At 47.6% G+C, this 23,227-nt stretch overlaps 1 protein-coding gene across 1 annotated transcript in view; it reads left to right on the forward strand.

The window, feature by feature from the left end:
- The first annotated feature begins 4,773 nt into the window (after positions 1 to 4,773).
- LOC116973288 (golgin subfamily A member 6-like protein 7) overlaps positions 4,774 to 23,227 on the forward strand; it is a 28,063-nt gene continuing 9,609 nt past the window's right edge. Inside the window, exons 1-3 of the mRNA XM_033021202.1 lie at positions 4,774 to 4,953; positions 6,667 to 6,821; positions 20,683 to 20,845. Of these exons, the coding sequence (XP_032877093.1) occupies positions 4,810 to 4,953; positions 6,667 to 6,821; positions 20,683 to 20,845 (462 nt within the window). The 5' untranslated portion in view covers positions 4,774 to 4,809. The remainder of the gene's footprint in view (positions 4,954 to 6,666; positions 6,822 to 20,682; positions 20,846 to 23,227) is intronic.

A 23,227-nucleotide genomic window follows, 5' to 3' on the forward strand; every position in this document is an offset into this window, starting at 1 on the left:
GTTCTCTATGGCCTACTCCTGCACCTATTGTCTATTGTCTATTTTTCAAGAGAGAGCAAGATAGGGCTCTTAAAAATAGCGGAGTCAGGGGATATGGTGAGATGGCAGGAACGGGGTACTGATTGGGGATGATCAGCCATGATCACATTGATTGGCGGTGCTGGCTCGAAGGGCCAAATTGCCTACTCCTGCACCTATTGTCTATACTTGTTACATGCTTCTTTATATTTCTCTTTATTCAGTGCTCAATATCCTTTGATATCCTGGGTTTCCAAAATCTGCAGTCATTTTTGTTCACCCTTATGAGATGACGTTGATCCTGAACTCTCAATATTTCCCATTGAAAGGCCATTTACTTGTTAGTTAGCAACTTACCTGCCAGTAGCTGGCCTCAGTTTACTTTTTCCAGGTCCCATCTTGGAATTGGCCTTTCTCCAATTCAGGATAGTTCTTTCCAAAATATCCATAACTACCTTAAAACATACAAAGTTATGGTCATTATTTCCGAAATGCTCTCCCACTAATACTCAAACTATTTGATCAGCCACACTTCCTATGATCACATCTCATAGCCCCTTTTTCAGTCAGACCATCTTACATACTGGCTCAAAAATCTCTCCTGAATGCTCTTTAAAAATTCTACCCTCTCTAAACATTCTCACTAAAACATTCCTAGTTAATATTGGGGAAGTTGAAATGCCCATCTCCTATAATCCTATTACCTATCTCTGTGCGATCATGCTGACTATTATGGTCTGTAGTCTACCCTCAGCAAGGAAATTGCACTATTTTAGTTCCTAGGTTTTACACATTTAACTCTTTGAAGAGCCTTCTTTAATATTCTTTCTCATTATTTCAGTGATGGCCACTTTGTCATACCTGAACATTTTATACACTGACATGCTGAGTTGCTAGTTTTTCCCTTTTTTCAACTGTGTCTATGTGGTAACAACAATATCATATTCCTAAGTGCTGATAAATGCTCTTTATCAGTTCATGTGATAGGAGCAGAATTAGGCCCATCTAGTCTACTCCGCCATTCAATCGTGGCTATCTTTCCTCCTTATTCCCATTCACCTGCCTTCTTCTCATAACCCCTGACACCCGTACTTTCTTCATCTGTCGTACTAGTCAGTCTCCTTGCATTATTTTCGTAAATCTTACCGTATCCATCTTTGACCTGCATACTTGGACTGACCTAGTTTCCCATCAATATTTGATTGCACAACCTCTTCAACTGTACATCAACATTGTGCCCCATTCCCCAGCTAAGTTAGTTTAAACCCTCTCCAACAGTAGTAGCAAACCTCCATCAAGTCCATCCAGCCTGAACAGCCCCTACGTTCCTCGGAAGTGGTCTAAGTGATCCAGAACGTTAATGCCTTCCTTCATACACCATCCCTTTGGCCACCCATTCATATGAACTATTTTCTTGTTCCTACATGTATGAGGATGTAGAACTGGAAGTGATCCAGAGATTACAGCTCAGGGGTTGTACTCTTTAATTAATTACCTTGCTCTCTAAATTCAGGCTGCAGGTCCTCATCTCACTTTTTTAATATCTGTCATTAGTATCAAATGAACCACAACCTCGCCGTTTACCCTCCCCTTTAAATCGTGCCCCTGACGTGCCTGACATTGGCACCAGGGAGGCAGCATACTCATCTACAGATCTTGTTACTACAGCTCTCGTAATCCTTCTCCCCCTTCCCTGTCCAGCAAAGCCAGCTGTAGTGCCAGCAGCATGGCAATTGCTGCTTTCCATTGACAGGAGTATTCTTGGCAAGAGCATCTAACGCGGTATATTTGTTTGAGAGGGAGACAGTAGCTCCTGCACTGCCTGCCTGCACCAACTGCTCCACCTGGTGGTCACCTATTGCTTTTCTGCCTGGGCAGCCAATAACTGGGGTGACCAGTTCACTAATCCTTCCATTCACAATGCCCTCGGCACTGTGTCCGCTAATTTTCCGCATAGTGCAGGAGGAGACTACTGCACGGTTGAGTTCTCCCATCGTGGATGACCCACAAGATAACGAGTTAACAATGTATGTTAGGGACTTTATTTCATTCCAAGCACAACCCCCAACAATCTAAAGACCCTGTTTTTACATTGAGAATTAAAGCAATAAAGGTAGAAAAACACACCTGTTGCCTCTCACCAACCACCCTCTCACCAAAGGCCCCTCCCTCCACAAAGCCTGCAAACTCACACAGTCCATCTGAATGACAGTGAATGACTGAAGCTCAAGCCTGACAGTCAGACTGACATTTTGGCAAGGATCCCGGCAGAGAAAAGAGATGTATTGTGCAAACTTAGAAAGCAAAGCCTGCAGAGAAAAGCCAGATCTCATGTGAAAGTTTTTACCCTCACCACCAATACGGCCTGTTCCTCTGAATGCCCAGGCCCGGCAGTCAAGATTAATTGCAGCTTTCAGGTAAAATGGACACAGAGGATGGGAAATAATTAAATGGAATCAGACAGATATATTATCGTAATTATTTTAAAGTTATCGACTCTTCTTGTAGCAGGAGAATATGTTGGAGATATAATTTGTTGTATCCATAATGTTTGGGACAAAGACCCATCATTTTTTAATTTGCCTCTGTACTCCACAATTTGAGATTTGTAATAGAAAAAAATCACATGTGGTTAAAGTGCACTTTGTCAGATTTTAGGACATTAACAATCTTCGTGACAGCTGATTCTCGTGGAAGCTACGATTCAGTCATCAAAAGGGAGTCTAGCTCCAAACACAAACTAACCCAACATTGCAGCTCAAAGCCCCACCTTAGCCTCCTCAGACAGTCATTTGTGCTTAAAATTACCATCTATTAGTTTCTTTATAATACAGGCTGAGACAATGGCAGCTGCAAAAACCAGCACAATTACCACCAGGAAAAGATAGACGCAGTGTTGGAGTAACTCAGTGTGTCAGGCAGCATCTCTGCAGAGACAGTTTGAAGAAGGGTTCCAAGCCGAAACTTCACCCATACTTTTTCTCCAGAGATGCTGCCTGACCCGCTGAGTTACTCTAGCATTTTGTGTCTATCTTTGGTATAAACCCACATCTGCAGTTCCTTCAAACCACCAGGAGAATGTCCTTGAGAAAGTTCACTATTAAAAAGTTTTCCACTGTAATGCGAGTGCAGGAATTTATGTGCAAGAAAAAATAAGAATTTGAAGGTAGTACAAGTTAACCTCCTGTGGCACTCACACTTGAAAGCAAGACCACATGTCACCTTCTAATAAACCAGGGTGAGACAAGGGGAGGTCATTCAGCCAACCCTTATATTCTCCTATGATAAAAGGGAAAGGACATGTACGGTGTCTCTCATGAATAGTGGAATGATGGAGAATGCACAGGAGGCCAAATATAGATCACAGAAATCCCATACAATCAAAGTGCTGGGTAAAGTTACTACGAAAGGAAATGAATGCAAGTTAGGATATGGGCAGCAGAATTTATGTAAGGTATGAGCTGAAGGCTATTCCTATAAAGAATTAGAATCATCCAGGCTAGCAGTTATAAAAAGATTTTTGCAGCTAAATTACTGAGGCAGGATTAGAGTCGGGTGATAGCACAGTGGAAATACCAATCTTGGTGATCAATTATCTTTGAGAGGAAGAGCAGTGTATTCCTTAATGTATAGTTGGAGGAAATCTTTGCTAATCCTGTACTGTATGTTGGACAAGTAGTATGACAATCCAGACAGTGAGATGATGGATGATGATGTTATGCGAAGCTCCTTGTCATGTTCCTGCAAGTTAAAGCTGCTACACCACAACAAACAGTTTTTTGATGAGTGAGGAATAATATGCAGTAAATTACTGATTCCTGGACCTGGCCTGTGATGCCCGGCCACCTGCCAGCACTAACCAAATCCAGACTCGGAGAGCCATGAGTTAACCCCCTTGCTGTGAGTGCTCCTATGAAATGGAGCAGACCATAGTTGCAACAAGGCTTGAAGCAGTGTGTCCTGAAATTTCATCTGATAGACATTTGACTGTGCTCTCCGATCAACATGTTCATTAGTTATAGGAGCAGAAATGGGCCATCCGGCCCATCAAGTCTACACCGCCATTCAATCATGGCTGATCTATCTTTCCCTCTCAACCCCAATCTCCTGCCTTCTCCCCATAACCCCCGACACCCGTACTAATCAAGAATCTATCAATCTGTGCCTTGAAAGTAGCCAATGGCCTCCACAGCTGCTAATGGCAATGAATTCCACAGAATCACCATCCTCTAACTAACACACTCTTTCAACTCCTGACATTTCACATAAGTTCAACAGGCTTAAAAAGTTTTTAACAAGTAACAAATGCAATCTAAAAACATCTTAATGTTCTGGAACAGAATTAAAAAAATATTAACAAGGAGTGAAATGAAAAATAATAAGTAAACCAATTACTTTAACTTTTTACTCCTTGCAAGCAGCCTAATTGCACCCCTTATCAGCATGTCAGTGCTGCCCTACCAGTGGTGAAGTGGGAGTTCAGATGCATGCACTTGTACCTGAACTCCCTTCATCTCTGGGTTCCACATTTCAATGCAGAGGTATAGAAGTCAGAGACAAGCTGACAACTGGGAAGAAACAGGGGGTTCCTACATAAGGGATGATCCAGTTCATTAAATGGTACCTAACCGCAGCAACATAATTTATTACTTGAGGTGTGTGAAGATAATTTTAGTTTATCCTGCAATGCTCTCACATGAATAGGCTTCATAATTAGTATTTAAGAATATTGTTTATTTACAAACTGCAGATTCTCATTCAAGGGAAAAGCAGTCTCTTGTGAAAGAGATAATGCAGCTGAAGAAGATGAAGGAGCTCAGAGATAGGGAGCTTTCACACAAAGAAATGGAATTACTACAGAGCAAACAGGAACTGGAACGGCAGATCACTGCCCTAAAGAATACTGAACACAAGGTTATCACAATAAAGGAGCAAGTAAGTTCAGTGTGGCTAAGTCGTGTTAGTTCAAATTAAAGGGCGAGGTATTCTGAGTGGACTCGACATGCATGTAAACAGTCAAATGGCATATCTACTTATTTCCAATGGAAGAAACTTTGCAAACCTGGTTTTGTTTCCACTTATTGTCGGACTGGGATTACAATTTTGAGATGCACATAAGCGTGGTCCATCCCTTAGAGATCTCACATAATAAGTGTGGGGAGAAATTATAACTTCCTGCAGGCCCATTTGAGAGCACCCGATGTTCAGTCTGCCTAGTTTTCCTAAAACATTATCTCCCAGCTTCTTAAGCAAAGGAATCATCTGATCCCCTGCCCTGCAAAACCCGGTTCCATTTTAGTGCTTATAGCACACATTTAAATGAGACACCAAACATGTCAAATAAGATAGCACTGGGAATAGTGGACAGTGTGGAGGAATTACAAAATTGTCTCCAGGAGTGAGAAAACCCAACAATAATACAGGTAATTATTTTAGCCATAATTGTAATATATTAATCAGTTGATTTCAAAGAACCATATTGAGACTGCAAAGACCCAAAATAAACAGAGGATAAGCTGATAACCAGGAAAACTCACACAGAAGGCAAAGAATAATGTATTCTTCATCTAACCTAGCTAGCCTTCCCTTTCAGGCAGATTAATTATTCACCTCACTTCCCATTGTGCCACCCCATTTTCCCACCACCACAACTACCACCTCTAAGTCTCTGCGCGTAGCAATAATAATTTATAAAGAGAACATTCATGCAGAAAACAAACACTGATGTGGACTAGTTGGACAGAATGGCCTATTTATTCTTTTTAAGTTTCAATTTCTATTATATAACTCCAGGATGGCCTTCTCGACTGCATCCATAGCGGAAGACTAATATACCAGTAATTTCAGATCCCAGCAACACCCTCTATATGCTCAGGCAGAGTCTGTGTCCACTTCCACTCCTCCCGTATGAAGCCTGTTTCTATTATCTCTACATTCCTGTCCACTTCCCACCTGAGCTACCATTCATCTATGCACAAGGGACTATTTGCAGTGCCCAAATAACCTCCCAATTTGCACATCCTTGGGATGTGGAAGGAAACCCATTAGGAAGTAAGTAGGGAAGGGGTAGGTAAGTAAGTAAGGGGTAGGGATGTCAGGGGTTATGGGGAGAAGGCAGGAGAATGGAGTTAGGAGGGAGAGATAGATCAGCCATGATGAATGGTGGAGTAGACTTGATGGGCCGAATGGCCTAATTCTGCGCCTATCAATTATGGTATAACCTTATGGTTACAGGGAACTCCACACACATATCACCAGAGTTCAAATGTGGTTTTCTGGAGCTGTGAGGCCGCAGCTCTTTATCTGCTGCTCCTCTGCTAAATGCCTAGACTTTAAAACTCTTCTCAAAGACTGCATGACCCTAAACAGCTTTCCAACAACATAATACCATAGCTTTCTAATTCTAGACTCCTAGGTTCAAAGGCCATTCCCACAGCTAATAAATGAGAGTCCTCATCATGTTGATCAGTACAACAGAACATACAGGTTTTACACGGTTCACTTTGAGTAACACCAAAAGATATTCAATCATTAAACAACAATTTCCAACTTTCTAAAAGTGCTCTATAAAATCATAGTGAAAATCTAATTTTATGAGGAAATTGAAATCATGTTAATTGTTCATTTCTTTAAATTGTCTGTATCCAGATTGGACAAAGATCAGAACAAGAGAAAATGATTGTGACACAACTAGGAGGAGAGCGTCTGAACCTTTTAAAGGTGCAGTCATCTCTCCATGAAATGGAGGGAAAATACCGTTCCAACACAGCTGCCATGCAGGATAAAATCTCACATGATTACAGGTACTGTCTTAGAGAGAGGAGAACATTGAACTAGGAGATGTGTGGCCTAAGATAAAGAATATTGAAAGAGTATTTGCTTATTTTTGCTTCCCTCAACCCACTGTAGTAGTAATCGGCACTTCATTACTTCCTTAAACATTTTTAGAAATCAATATACCACTTGACATGTAGTTTATTGTTTTCCAAGCATAGGGTAGATTGCATTGAGAGCACATGACTTGAGACAGATCTATAGCTGAAAAAGCTACTTTTATAACTACTAAACCAGGTTCGCTTCTTAATAAACAGACACCACACAAACTGTTTGGTAGACCAGTTCAAAACTTTACTTAACATCGGCCGATGGAAGGGAGCGAGAATTCCAGTCAAGTGACCATTACAGACACTTGACCGTCCTCTGTCCACCTCCTCTGAACAACAGAATTACATTGCCTTAAATAGGGTTTTTTTGTCCCCTTAGCACATTTCACAGACATTAGTCATGGTCAGAGGTACAGGAAAAGGTTTCCACAGAATGCATCACATCAAAGGCCTTTTGTTTACATGTTACAAGATAACATTGGCCATTTGGTTTACAACATTTTATCTTCACAGAGATCACCCTAGCTCTTTCGCTGCTTCCTCTCTGTCACTTGGTCCCTCATAAACATAGACCATTTGGTTTATGGCATCTTACTTCAAAGATGTGACTAGCTGTTTCTCTCTTCCTTTATCGCCTCCTCCCCCATAAACATTGGTCATTTGGTTTACGGCATCTTACTTCAAAGATGTGACTAGCTGTTTCTTTCTCTGTCACTTCCTCACTTGGGAGACAATGTTATGGTATTTATTATCCCACACACTGCAACCTGAGGCAAGCCTAATTTGAGACTAAATATAAGCTGTAAGCTAGCCCAGAAGCCAATTTAATATCTTCTTATATTTTTAACTAAAATTCGGCTTCATCATTCCATCCTTTTATCAAAATATTGATAACTACAGTCCTTGCTGAGTACATATGAAAGACCATAAGCATCTCATCAGACAAATTAATAGTACACTAGTAACACAATCATTTCATAGTGGACAATCGTTCCACAAGTCCCTCCAAACATTTTAAATGGCCACAAACCTCCCCCGGACGTGACAGTAAGATACTACCATAGGACAGGAAAAGGATCATAAAAATTGCTCAGCCTTTATTCGGCTTCGCGTGGAACTCCCCGTGTGCTGGTGTAACTGGTTCATGCTTCTCTTGTGTGGCACTGCATGTGCAACATAACAATGCCCTGTCAAAAATATACTGTTTCCTAAAAATACACCAGTGCCTTGGTTGTGGCAAAAACAGGTAGATTTAACTGGCCTTTGCAGACCTCTTACTGTCTGTAGTCAGGTTATCTTTGCTGCGCTTGTCATGTTTGACTTCAATCTTGTTTAAAAGGAGGTGTGTACCATCCTTTAAATGTGGGTTAGTCCACAAGCTTGCCAGTCTGAAGAAAGTTCAGTCCATGTGGGCTGGGCCACCCCAGAATAAAGGGAGCATCAATAGCCCATCGTCCTTGTTTCCACAAACTGTTCACAGTCAATCAAATGTATCCAGCGACGATGATCTTCAATCTTTACAGCAGTTCATGTTGTTAGCAACACTTGGTTGTTCTTTTCAACACAATCTCAATTTCTTCTTGTCCCAGCACCATCATCGTATAGCTTTTATGGCCTTGGTCACTGGTTTCCAGCAAAAACTCCTCCAACCTGGGAATGTAGATCTGGCAAGACATGGGTTAATTGCCGTCCATACATAATTAGTTAATTGCCCAGGGCCTGTAAATGGCTTTTCCTGTATCAATAAAAAGTTGTAAATCTTGTTCCCAGCTGAGTTTCTCCAGCACTTTTGTCTTCCTTTGATCCTCCAGTATCTCAGTATCCTTCTTAACACTTCCCTGTGAACTTATTCTTTAATCCAATTATATCCGAAGAGGCTCTCTCCACCTGAATATTCAATTCTCCAAATATGTTCTCTTCCCCAATCTACTTTATCTTCTCACCTTTCATCCCTCATTGTGAGTTCCCTCAAACCCCCTTTTGTAAGTCCTAATACAATTTTTCATCTACCATCATTTCCCTCAAACAGCCCATGCTTCAAAATCTTTTTGTTTGCTTGCAAACAGTAATCTTGCTTCATTTGCATTTTAAAAGACAACCTCCGTTATCATATCAAAACAATCTTTCCCAAAAGAACTCACTCAGAATCAGTAATCAATAATACATTTTCTTTTTCTCTGTAATTTTGACATTTCCAATCTCATTTAACACTTTAATCGGGATGAGTCTTTTTAAAAAAAAACTTGGTTCAAAAGATTTATAATCAACCAACATTTTATCATTCGAGTATAGCTCCGCCCCCCATTCATGCCTGTTTCTTAATGGAGCACACCATAAACTGTCTGTCCATTTGCATTTTAAAGGACAAACTTCTTAAAGCGACACACAACTTTGCTCATTGCTTCAAATTTCACACATTCCACATAAAAAACATTGTTTTACAAGTAGTACATATACAAAAACATTGTTTTACCAACAGTATATAATATTTCATCTTCAAAGACGTCTCTTTGTAATTTACTTTCCCTTTTTCTGACAAGACTTCTGTTTACCAAAATCCTGGTTACCTAACCCTAATTGGACATTGATCCAGATCATGATTAGTCAGACTCCCCTTGACTTTTCAGTCTCCCTAGCTCTTTCCTCATTTCTCCATCAAATTTCCCTTCATCCCCAATTTTTTTTATAACATAGTTGCCTGTCAGAAAAAGGATTTACCTCTGGGGTACATTTACCTCTACAAAGCTGAGGCCACGCGCCAACTCTCGGACACCTCCTCCTACTTACCCTTGGACCATGACCCCACTGACGAGCACCAGGCCACCATTTCTAGCACCATCACCGACTTCATCAATTCCCACGCCCTACCTGACCAAGCCTCCAAACTCATCGTTCCCCAGCCCCGCACGGCCCGTTTTTACCTTCTCCCCAAAATCCACAAACCCGGCTCTCCCGGCAGACCCATTGTCTCTGCGTGTTCGTGCCCCACCGAACTCATCTCCACATACCTTGACTCCATCCTATCCCCCTTGGTCAAATCCCTCCCCACCTATGTTCTAGACACCTCAGACACTCTCCGCCGCCTCCACGCATTCCACTCTCTGGGCCCTCACCCCCTCATCTTCACCATGGATGTCCGGTCACTCTACACCTCCATCCCCCACCAGGATGGCCTCAGAGCCCTCCGGTTCTTCCTCGACCAGAGGAGCAACCTATACCCAGCCACTGACACTCTCCTCCGCTTAGCGGAGCTGGTCCTCACCCTCAATAACTTTACATTTGACTCCTCCCATTTCCTCCAAACACAAGGCGTAGCTATGGGCACACGCATGGGCCCCAGCTACGCCTGCCTCTTTGTCGGGCACGTTGAACAATCCTTGTTCAATGCATACCAGGGCCCCATCCCCGACCTCTACCTCCGCTACATTGACGACTGCTTTGGTGCCACCTCCTGCACCCACACACAACTGACTGACTTCATCCACTTCACCACCAACTTCCATCCGGCACTCCAATACACCTGGACGATTTCAGACACTTCCCTACCATTCCTTGACCTCACCATCTCCATCGCAGGGGACAGACTCCTGACCGACATACATTATAAACCCACTGACTCACATGGCTATCTGGACTACACGTCTTCCCACCCTGCCCCCTGTAAAGACTCCATCCCCTACTCCCAATTCCTCCGCCTACGCCGCATCTGTTCCCAGGATGAGACATTTCATACCAGGGCATCGGAAATGTCCTCGTTCTTCAGGGAACGGGGATTCCCCTCCGCCACCATAGATGAGGCTCACACCAGGGTCTCATCCATACCCCGTAACGCTGCTCTCTCTCCCCATCCCCGCACACGCAACAAGGGCAGAGTCCCTCTGGTCCTCACCTTTCACCCCACCAGCCGGCAAATACAACACATAATCCTCCGCCATTTCCGCCACCTCCAACGTGACCCCACCACTCGCCACATCTTCCCATCTCCCCCCATGTCTGCCTTCCGCAAAGACCGCTCCCTCCGCAACTCCCTCGTCAATTCTTCACTTCCCTCCCGCACCACCCCCTCCCCGGGCACTTTCCGTTGCAACCGCAAGAAATGCAACACCTGTCCCTTCACCTCCCCCCTCGACTCCATTCAAGGTCCCAAGCAGTCGTTCCAGGTGCGACAAAGGTTCACCTGTATCTCCTCCAACCTCATCTACTGCATCCGCTGCTCTAGATGTCAGCTGATCTACATCGGTGAGACCAAGCGTAGGTTGGGCGACCGTTTCGCCGAACACCTCCGCTCAGTCCGCAATAACCTCCCTGATCTCCCGGTGGCTCAGCACTTCAACTCCCCCTCCCATTCCCAATCCGACCTCTCTGTCCTGGGTCTCCTCCATTGCCAGAGTGAGCACCAGCGGAAATTGGAGGAACAGCACCTCATATTCCGTCTGGGGTCCTTGCGTCCCCTTGGCATCAACATTGAATTCTCCCAATTTGGCTAGCCCGTGCTGTCCCCTCCCCCCCTCCCCTTCCTTCACCCTCTAGCTGTCTCCTCCCATCCGCCCGCCCTCGGGCTCCTCCTCCTCCTCCCTTTGTCCTTCTTTCTTTCCCCACCCCCTATCAGTCTGAAGAAGGGTTTCGGCCCGAAACGTCGCCTATTTCCTTCGCTCCATAGATGCTGCTGCACCCGCTGAGTTCCCCCAGCAATTTTGTGTACCTTCGATATTCCAGCATCTGCAGTTCCCTTTTGAACACTTTGTCTACTCCACTGCGATATCTCTTCAAGGTATGCCTACTTTGAAGAAGTTCTCCTCCTCTCTCCGGAGACAGTTTCACAACCTCCTCTCTAACTGCCCCCTCTCTGTGATCCCCCCTGCCCTCCAACTGTACGACCATACCCTTACCCAGACTCGATACCACAGCCACATCTGCTTCCTCGGGTCCTGCCTGCGCCATCATCTCATACCCCACGGCTTCCAGCTCCAGTTCCCCACCTCCCAGTTCGGACCCCAACCGGACCATCGGTACCGACTGGCCATCCACCGGCATACCCAGCAATTCTCCAACCGGGCACTGAGATCCACCCTGGTTGCGATGCGCCGGCACCAACAGGACCTCACATCGACACTCCCTGGACTTCAGGCCTCACTAACCCAGACCTGCAACGGACCCCAGCTGTATTTCATCCGCCGGAAGATCCACCTCTTTAATAAAAAATTCCTGGCCTACCTCAACTCCACCAAGGACCTTAAATTATCCCGACTCCAGGCCGCTCCCGACGCCTACACTCCGCGACTCGACCGCCCGCAGACTCCGGGCCCCAACTCTGGCCCGCATCGCCTGCCCGAGTCCCGCGACGCCATCTTGGCCACTAGGAGCGACTTCCACACCCACCGAGACGCCGCCTTCACTGACCTCTACATCGATGCCGCCACCGACCCTCACCTGCCGACCGATGACGCCCAGCCTCGCAGCCTCTACGGTAACTTGGACTCGCTCCCCCTCGCTGATTCCTCCGACATCGCCACCCGACCCCAACTACCCTACAACGCCGCCGGACCGGGGCTATCCCAACATGGCCGCCGCTACGCACCCGATTCATCTCGCCGCCGACCCGCCGACCATCCGCCCACCGGGACCACCCACGCATCGCCCGCGGACCCCGACTCAACCACCACTGGACTCCGACCATCGGGTCCGGTGACCCGCGCCGCTGGACTCCGACCATCGGGTCCGTTGACCCGCGCCACTCCACCCCCCTCCAGCAACCCACAGCCGTCGCCTTACCTGGAGCCTGGACTCTGCACTGGGCCTGCAGCCTTCACGCTGCTTACTCCCACTCTCCTCGATTTAATTCCACCGGGTCCTAGCGCCCGTCTGCCCAGCCGTGCTAACCTCAGTGGCTGCTCCACTGACCCTCCCCCATCCCCCCCCAACCATGTCACACCCGCTCTTCCCCACCCACATTACAGCCCTCTCTCCCCCCCACCCCCTGACCACCCACCACCCCTCCAACACCCACAACCCCCTACCCAGTCTAACCACCTGCCTTCCTCTGGCCCCAACTCCCACCCCTGCCGGGTGTTCACCATCCCCCCCGACCTCCCCCTCTCCCCCACCCAACGGTCTGTCCTCAGCAGAGGTCTCACCTTTGTCCCCCTCCGTCCCCATCTCAATGAGTTCCGCGCCCACCATGACTTGGAGAGCTTCTACCGTCGTCTCCGCCTCACAGCGCACTTCCATGGTAAGGAGTCCTCGCCCCCTAATGATGACCCCTTTTCCCGTCTCCAACGCACCCCCTCCTCGTGGAACCCCCCTCAGAAAGTCCCGGCTCTGGAACTCTTCATTCAGAACTGCCGCCGCGACGTCAACCGCCTCAACTTCTCCACTCCCCTTTCTCACTCCAATCTTTCCCCCTCTGAACGCACTGCCATCGAATCACTCCGCACAAACCCAGACTGGGTCATCAAACCAGCCGACAAGGGAGGTGCCGTGGTAGTCTGGCGCGTCGATCTCTACAAAGCTGAGGCCACGCGCCAACTCTCGGACACCTCCTCCTACTTACCCTTGGACCATGACCCCACTGACGAGCACCAGGCCACCATTTCTAGCACCATCACCGACTTCATCAATTCCCACGCCCTACCTGACCAAGCCTCCAAACTCATCGTTCCCCAGCCCCGCACGGCCCGTTTTTACCTTCTCCCCAAAATCCACAAACCCGGCTCTCCCGGCAGACCCATTGTCTCTGCGTGTTCGTGCCCCACCGAACTCATCTCCACATACCTTGACTCCATCCTATCCCCCTTGGTCAAATCCCTCCCCACCTATGTTCTAGACACCTCAGACACTCTCCGCCGCCTCCACGCATTCCACTCTCTGGGCCCTCACCCCCTCATCTTCACCATGGATGTCCGGTCACTCTACACCTCCATCCCCCACCAGGATGGCCTCAGAGCCCTCCGGTTCTTCCTCGACCAGAGGAGCAACCTATACCCAGCCACTGACACTCTCCTCCGCTTAGCGGAGCTTGGTCCTCACCCTCAATAACTTTACATTTGACTCCTCCCATTTCCTCCAAACACAAGGCGTAGCTATGGGCACACGCATGGGCCCCAGCTACGCCTGCCTCTTTGTCGGGCACGTTGAACAATCCTTGTTCAATGCATACCAGGGCCCCATCCCCGACCTCTACCTCCGCTACATTGACGACTGCTTTGGTGCCACCTCCTGCACCCACACACAACTGACTGACTTCATCCACTTCACCACCAACTTCCATCCGGCACTCCAATACACCTGGACGATTTCAGACACTTCCCTACCATTCCTTGACCTCACCATCTCCATCGCAGGGGACAGACTCCTGACCGACATACATTATAAACCCACTGACTCACATGGCTATCTGGACTACACGTCTTCCCACCCTGCCCCCTGTAAAGACTCCATCCCCTACTCCCAATTCCTCCGCCTACGCCGCATCTGTTCCCAGGATGAGACATTTCATACCAGGGCATCGGAAATGTCCTCGTTCTTCAGGGAACGGGGATTCCCCTCCGCCACCATAGATGAGGCTCACACCAGGGTCTCATCCATACCCCGTAACGCTGCTCTCTCTCCCCATCCCCGCACACGCAACAAGGGCAGAGTCCCTCTGGTCCTCACCTTTCACCCCACCAGCCGGCAAATACAACACATAATCCTCCGCCATTTCCGCCACCTCCAACGTGACCCCACCACTCGCCACATCTTCCCATCTCCCCCCATGTCTGCCTTCCGCAAAGACCGCTCCCTCCGCAACTCCCTCGTCAATTCTTCACTTCCCTCCCGCACCACCCCCTCCCCGGGCACTTTCCGTTGCAACCGCAAGAAATGCAACACCTGTCCCTTCACCTCCCCCCTCGACTCCATTCAAGGTCCCAAGCAGTCGTTCCAGGTGCGACAAAGGTTCACCTGTATCTCCTCCAACCTCATCTACTGCATCCGCTGCTCTAGATGTCAGCTGATCTACATCGGTGAGACCAAGCGTAGGTTGGGCGACCGTTTCGCCGAACACCTCCGCTCAGTCCGCAATAACCTACCTGATCTCCCGGTGGCTCAGCACTTCAACTCCCCCTCCCATTCCCAATCCGACCTCTCTGTCCTGGGTCTCCTCCATTGCCAGAGTGAGCACCAGCGGAAATTGGAGGAACAGCACCTCATATTCCGTCTGGGGTCCTTGCGTCCCCTTGGCATCAACATTGAATTCTCCCAATTTGGCTAGCCCGTGCTGTCCCCTCCCCCCCTCCCCTTCCTTCACCCTCTAGCTGTCTCCTACCATCCGCCCGCCCTCGGGCTCCTCCTCCTCCTCCCTTTGTCCTTCTTTCTTTCCCCACCCCCTATCAGTCTGAAGAAGGGTTTCGGCCCGAAACGTCGCCTATTTCCTTCGCTCCATAGATGCTGCTGCACCCGCTGAGTTCCCCCAGCAATTTTGTGTACCTACCTCTGGGGTAATTTTGTTTTGCAATCCCCATTGACTCTTTCCACCATCCCAGATGCCTGTGGGTGGTGTATACTGCCGAATATTAAAATGGTCGAATATTAAAATGTTCACATTTTTCCTTATTAATAGTGGTTAAAATGAGGACCATTGTCTGAACTTATGACAGTAGGTAGGCCAAACCTGGGATTACAACAATGTTACTGTAGTTTCAGCAGTATTATTAGTGGTTGGTAGTGCTTCACTCCACCTGCTAAATAAATCTAAAATCACTAAGCAATATTTATAACTCTGAGCCCTTGGTATTTCAATAAAATCAATCGGTATGCATTCAAACGATCGTGATGGCATTGGCGTCACCCCTGAGGGTATCTTAAATGGTTTGCCTGGATTACTTTGTTGGCAAATTTTTACATTAGATGCCTGCTTCAGTGCCTCTTATCAAATTTTCGGGTGCCACCACGTTTCCTTTGTTATCCTATCATTCCCTCCTTACCAGCATGGGTAAGACGGGTAAAAATGTATCGAATACACCAACTCGTCTTTCTTACAGTTTGGCTTTCTTCCCAACCAATTGTTCAAGCACTTTTGATTGCAACATGCGCCTTAATTTAGTTCAACAAAGAAACTGACAAGTTACTAAAGAACCGTGTGCTGAATCAATGGCACAGCCCTCTTGTTTCCATAGTTATTTATTATATATGAGAGGCGTCCCTCTGTAATGTACATACCTCCTTCATGTTTGGCAGGACCGTTCTATTTGCTAGCATCTGTTTACGTGCTGTCACTACGCATTTGGATGTACAGGCTGCATTGTTTGGATACACTATCAGCAACCTATTGTCTTTTGCTATAGGGTCCCCAGCACCAGTGTGTGCAGTACATTTAACAATGACCAGCTGTTCTGGTAGCATCAATGCGTTAAACAAATTACGCACAGAAAGGCATTCCCGTGCTCCCAATCCTGGGGAGCTTTGTAAGGTCAGAACTTCAAGGTATAGGGATGTTACTGACGGAACTGTCCCAGGTAAAGATGCCATTGCTACTGGTAGGGCATAGGGAGGTGGTCATCTCCCAAGATTATCTAACTCCTCATCTTCATTACCAAATAGGGTCGTCGTGCCAGACATGAAGTCTCCTCCAGAGGATTTACCAGTACTGGGTTTATTTTGTACTAACCATCACCTGTTTCTCACCTCCTGTCTGTCTTTTAATTATTTCCTCTTGTTCCTCTGCCCACAGGCATTCTAGTTGCAATACTTTCCATCCTTTCATAGTGCTATCCTTGTTTCTTAACTCTATCCCCTTCTTACATACAGCATCCATCCAACTTCAAACTCTATACTCTCCTCATGCTTCTTCACTGCTTCTGCGTCCCATGTTTTAATTCCTTTCTTCCATTTCTTTCCTGCCTTCCTTTCCCATATAAATGTCTCTACATTCCATGTTCCCCCTACTGGCCAGGCTTCATCCCCTAACCGTTTGGTCAACTTGTAACTTAACATTCTAAATTTCTTATTATATCTAGGATTCAAATAACACATATGTTGGACTGTTATCCAGAGCATTCCCCATAGATAGATAGAAAGAAAGAAAGAGAAAGAGAAAGAGAAAACAGACTTCTTAATTCCGAATCGTTCCAAATATATCAACCAGGCCGACTCGCTACTCGAGACCCCAGTTTCTCAATTTGGCTGACTTTTTAACCCTTTAATATACGACCCAAGTGTCTCAACGAAGAAGACCCGCTAACCGGGACTCCTGTTTCTCAACCTGGCAGACTTCTTAAATCTTTAATATACAACGCCACTTATTTCTGAATCCGACAACTCTGCGGATGTCTCAATAAGCCAGACGCACACCTCACCCCCCGTATCTCAACCCGACAAATCACGGATGTCTCAATGAGGCCGATGAGCCCTTAGTAGAGAGAGATATTAAAAAAAACAAAGAGAGATAGAAAGAGAAACCGCTCAAGTCCTTCTTAAAAATATACACAATTCCTTCTTAAAAATACATACACAATTCTGTCTTAAAAATACATACACAATCCCTTCTTAAAAAAAACATATAAAGCCCAACTGGTCTTACCTTTGTCTGTTTCTAAGAACCTCGGCAGGGAACCAATTCAATGTCTGATGAAGGATCACAGATGTTCCTGGGAGTTTCTAGGGAGTCGGTCTTACAAGGGGGCCGATAGAGCTCAGTTATCTCCCTTCCAATCCCGGCAACCTCTGCAACCTCTTGCACAGTCAGCCGTTGATGTGGTCCCAGCGAGGCCTGCATAACTACGCCAATGAAAAAGCTACTTTTATAACTACTAAACCAGGTTCGCTTCTTAATAAACAGACACCACACAAACTGTTTGGTAGACCAGTTCAAAACTTTACTTAACATCGGCCGATGGAAGGGAGCGAGAATTCCAGTCAAGTGACCATTACAGACACTTGACCGTCCTCTGTCCACCTCCTCTGAACAACAGAATTACATTGCCTTAAATAGGGTTTTTTTTGTCCCCTTAGCACATTTCACAGACATTAGTCATGGTCAGAGGTACAGGAAAAGGTTTCCACAGAATGCATCACATCAAAGGCCTTTTGTTTACATGTTACAAGATAACATTGGCCATTTGGTTTACAACATTTTATCTTCACAGAGATCACCCTAGCTCTTTCGCTGCTTCCTCTCTGTCACTTGGTCCCTCATAAACATAGACCATTTGGTTTATGGCATCTTACTTCAAAGATGTGACTAGCTGTTTCTCTCTTCCTTTATCGCCTCCTCCCCCATAAACATTGGTCATTTGGTTTACGGCATCTTACTTCAAAGATGTGACTAGCTGTTTCTTTCTCTGTCACTTCCTCACTTGGGAGACAATGTTATGGTATTTATTATCCCACACACTGCAACCTGAGGCAAGCCTAATTTGAGACTAAATATAAGCTGTAAGCTAGCCCAGAAGCCAATTTAATATCTTCTTATATTTTTAACTAAAATTCGGCTTCATCATAGCCTTCAAGTCCCATAAGAACAGTTCAGAGTTTAAAGTGTTTAATCGGCATAGGCACCAGGACAGGACAGTGAAATTCTTACTTGCTGCAGCTTGACAGGCACATGTAATGAAACAACAACAGATAAATATAAATTATCAGTTATTCTAGGTGAACCAGACCAGCTTTTAGGTTTCAAACAGCAATATGCAATTGATTTTAGACAGTCAGTATAATTCATACAAGTCAACAGTCAAATACGCTCTTCAGTCCAAACTTGCTTATTTATATTTTTGCTGTGTTCTTCATCACTGTTCCTCCATGGGCAACTACTTTTCATTAATTCCATTATTGTGAGTGATGATTTGATGTTTTAACCTAATATACATTCCTGATAACATGCAGTCAATGGAAGTTATGGGTCAAGGGAATCTGCCATCTTCCTTTCTGTCCAATAATCTTTAAAACTTGAGACACAAGAGACTGCAGATGCTGGTATCGAGCAAAAACAAATTGCTGGAGGAACTCAGCACATCAGGACCATCTGTGGATGAAAACAGACAGATGACATTTCAGATCAGGACTTTTGTTCTTCAAAATTATCCATTTATTAATTAACACATGGCAGCAAAGCAAGAGGACAGTTAATATCTTCAACTCCACATAAAGAAAAGAAAATGCTAGCTTTGGAAAGTTATGTTGTGGATACGTCTTCATGTCCACTTGAGCAGTGGAATTTGTGCTCCGGGGTGAGACTTCAACCACCACTCTCCCCCCCCCCCCCTTCCTTCCCCCCCCCCCCTACCTTCCCCCCCCTACCTTCCCCCCCCCCCTTCCTTTCCCCCCCCCTTCCTTTCCCCCCCCTTCCTTTCCCCCCCCCCTTCCTTTCCCCCCCCCTTCCTTTCCCCCCCCTTCCTTTCCCCCCCCCCTTCCTTTCCCCCCCCCTTCCTTTCCCCCCCTTCCTTTCCCCCCCCCTTCCTTTCCCCCCCCTTCCTTCCCCCCCCTCCCCCCCCCCCTTCCTTCCCCCCCCTTCCTCCCCCCCTTCCTTCCCCCCCTTCCTTCCCCCCCCTTCCTTCCCCCCCCTTCCTTCCCCCCCCCTTCCTTCCCCCCCCCTTCCTTCCCCCCCCTTCCTCCCCCCCCCTTCCTCCCCCCCCCTTCCTCCCCCCCTTCCTCCCCCCCTTCCTCCCCCCCCTTCCTCCCCCCCCTTCCCCCCCCCCTTCCTCCCCCCCCTTCCTCCCCCCCCCTTCCTCCCCCCCCCCCCTTCCTCCCCCCCCCTTCCTCCCCCCCCCTTCCTCCCCCCCCCCTCCCCCCTTCCTCCCCCTTCCCCCCCCTTCCTTCCCTCCCCCCCTTCCTTCCCCCCTTCCTTCCCCCCCCTTCCTTCCCCCCCTTCCTTCCCCCACTTCCTTCCCCCCCTCCCTTCCTTCCCCCCCTTCCTCCCTCCCGCCCCCTCCTCCCTTCCCCTTCCTCCCCCCCCCCCCCCCCTTCCTCCCCCCCCGTTCCTTCCCCCTTCCTTCCCCCTGCCTCCCCCCCTTCCTCCCCCCCCTTCCTCCCCCCCCTTCCTCCCCCCCCCCTTCCTCCCCCCCCCCCTTCCTCCCCCCCCCCCCCTTCCTCCCCCCCCCTTCCTCCCCCCCCCCTTCCTCCCCCCCCCCCCCCCCCCCCCCTTCCTCCCCCCCCCTTCCTCCCCCCCCCCCTCCCCCCTTCCCCCCCCCCTTCCTTCCCCCCCCCTTCTTCCCCCCCCTTCCTTCCCCCCCCCCTTCCCCCCCCTTCCTCCCCCCCCTTCCTCCCCCCCTTCCTCCCCCCCCTTCCTCCCCCCCCTTCCTCCCCCCCCCTTCCTTCCCCCCCTTCCTTCCTCCCCCCCTTCCTCCCCCCCCTTCCTTTCCCCCCCTTCCTTTCCCCCCCTTCCTTCCCCCCCCCTCCTTTCCCCCCCCTTCCTTCCCCCCCCCTTCCTTTCCCCCCCTTCCTTCCCCCCCCTTCCTTCCCCCCCCTTCCTTCCCCCCCCCTTCCTTCCCCCCCCCTTCCCTTCCCCCCCTTCCCCCCCCTTCCCTCCCCCCCCCTTCCCTGTCCCCCCCTTCCCTTCCCCCCCTTCCCTTCCCCCCCTTCCCTTCCCCCCCTTCCCTTCCCCCCCCCTTCCCTTCCCCCCCTTCCCTTCCTTCCCCCCCCCACAACCCCTCAACAACTTCCTTAACTGCTCGAGAATCATCCCTCTGACATTTGTACACAATATCATTTTCAATTCTAAATGTTATATTTTATGATGCATGTTAAGAAGATGGAGAAAGGTCTGCACAGAACAAGATATTGTTATGTCCTGTTCCCCCACCAGAGATGAAATCCGTCTCCTTCATCAACAGCTGCGTGAGAAAGATATGATGAGGAAACAGGATTGTTTCCTCAGAAGCAAGATGACAGATGATTGTACCACTTTGGTCAAGGAGAATGCCCAGATACATTCACAGATTCTTGAGCTCAAAAAGCAAAAGGACAGGGTATGTGGAAACTCTTCCTTAGCATTAAAAACAAGTTGAGTGATTAATTTGAACTGGATATTTGGATTTGATTAAAGTTAGCTACTTGATAAAGTTGAGGTTTGATTCAAGTTATTGACTTTGAGGAATATTGGTTATAGGAATGGTTGAAAATGTAAATTTAGAAAACCTAGGGTTTTTTTTTTTTTGGCGCCGACCTGTAGGGGGTATGGCTGCCAGCTGTCTGTTTTTCATTTCTTTTTTCTTATTTTTAGTTAGTTTAGTGTTTTGTTTTTAAGGAGTTCTAGCTTTTTTATGTGTGGGGAGGGGGGGGGGAAGGGGGAAACTAATTTCAGGTCCATACCTCGTCGGAGATGCAGATTTTCTCGCGGCTGCACTTTCGACCCTGTCCTGCGGCCTACCAGCGAGCCTGGACGAATTTCCTGAGGGGGACGCCGCACCAGGAGGAGGTCGGCAGGAGGGCGGAGGGGCGGGGAACGGAGGAAGCCGGAGCCTCGGAAAAGCAACGGTGGCAGCCGGGCAAATGGCCGTCGCGGCGTCATCGGCGGCACCGTGGCATCGCGGGCGGCCAAGGCATCTGCGGGCTGCTGAGGGTGCTGGTCCGAGGCGCGAGGGGACCCGCCCGGAGACTATGCATCGGCGGCGGAGCTGTGGGTGTGGGACGGCGGTTGCAGCGCTGGCGACGACCATTTGCGGGGCGGGCGGTGCCTTGCCTGGGTCGCCCGCGCTGGAACTCCGGTGAGCTGGGACCGGCGTTTAAAACATCGCGGAGCTGCGGGCGGCGGCGCTGAACTTTACATCGGGAGCCTGGGATCTCGCGACGAGATCGCCAGCTGAGCTCCATTCGGCGCGGCCTTGTCGGCTCCGGAAGCCACGGTCTCGAGTAGGGAGGCGGCCGTTCCAGGGTTCCCAGGCCGCTGAGAGGACTCTCCCGACGCCGGAACATCATCACCCGGCGAGGACGGCCTGGAACATCGGGCCTCCGTAGAGGCAACTGTGGAGGCCTCAATAGGCCCGACTATGGGTGGACATTGGGGATGGGACTGGACTTTGTGCCTTCCCCCATAATGGGAACCATTGTGGGGGGATGTTTTTATGTTACAGCTATTTATTATTGTTATGTTTGTATTATTTTTTTTTATGTGCTGCATTGGCAAAAGGAATTTCACTACATCTAGGTGTATGTGACAATAAACCAACCTTTGAACCTTTGAACCTTTGATGATTTGTTCAGTGTTAAATGCAAAATAATGATACTTTTTTATTATTTATGTCAACTTTGTAATATGACAAATATATTTGTGTTTTATATAATTCAGTGCAGATATAAGTTACTATGAACTATTGTATTTAGATAGCTTGGATTCATGTTCACTATTATTTTATTTGCTGGCAAGGCTGGCATTTATTGTCTATCCCTGATTATATACTGACACTTAGGAAGACAAAAGTAAGCACAAACAGTAGGTCAGTCTGGTCTCAAATATAGGCCAGAGAATTTACAAACAGAAGATTTCCTTTTCTGAAGCATAATCAAGATCTATATGGATTTTTATATAAATTGGGTCGTTTAGTAGTCATTTTTACTGGAACTAGCGTTTTGTTACAAAGCTCATTGAATTATTTGAAGATAAATTTCCAGTAACCCAATTCAGGCCTTATATACCAATCCAGTAACGTGACACATTGTAACTATACCATAATGGGAGATCTGGAAAAAAACTAATTGAAAGGAGGAGAAATGCAGTGATTACTGGATCAACTGACTTCTAATCTGTTAAGAAGAAGCTATAGCATCATTCTAAAATAACAATGTGAAAGGGAACTAACTGAAGGGATAAAGCTTTCTGCAAGCATGATTTGGAGCTATTAATTATCTGTCTGAAAACAGTGATGCAATTGTAAGGCGGTGGTAGAAAACCAATAACTTCAGTTAGTCAAGTCACATTGTCGGACTGGCAAACACCTCCCATGGGACTCCTGTGAAGGAAGGAATTTAATGTTTGTACAAAGCAGCCAACTGCCTTTTGAAACTCCTACATGCAAAACATTGCTTCATGGCATTGTATTCCCAGACTAGAATTTAGAGAAGGTTGTGACATTTAGGAAATAGGCCCGAAACGATGCCTATTTCTTTCGCTCCATGGATGCTGCTGCACCCGCTGAGTTTCTCCAGCATTTTTGTGTACCTTAGAATTTAGAGAAGTCTGCAATTGCATTTTGGGAGGCTCTGATTATACAACATTTATGGTCCAGAACTGTCCCATGATAAAAGTTGATGAATTCCAAATGTGAAATGAAGCCAGCAAATAAACTAATTGCAATTGTCTTTTGTTACCACTCTAATCTTGTGCTTCTTATTACTTCTTTTGTTCTCGCCCA

The sequence above is a fragment of the Amblyraja radiata genome, chromosome 5 (genome assembly GCF_010909765.2).
Source record: "Amblyraja radiata isolate CabotCenter1 chromosome 5, sAmbRad1.1.pri, whole genome shotgun sequence".
Classification (NCBI taxonomy): Eukaryota; Metazoa; Chordata; class Chondrichthyes; order Rajiformes; family Rajidae; genus Amblyraja; species Amblyraja radiata.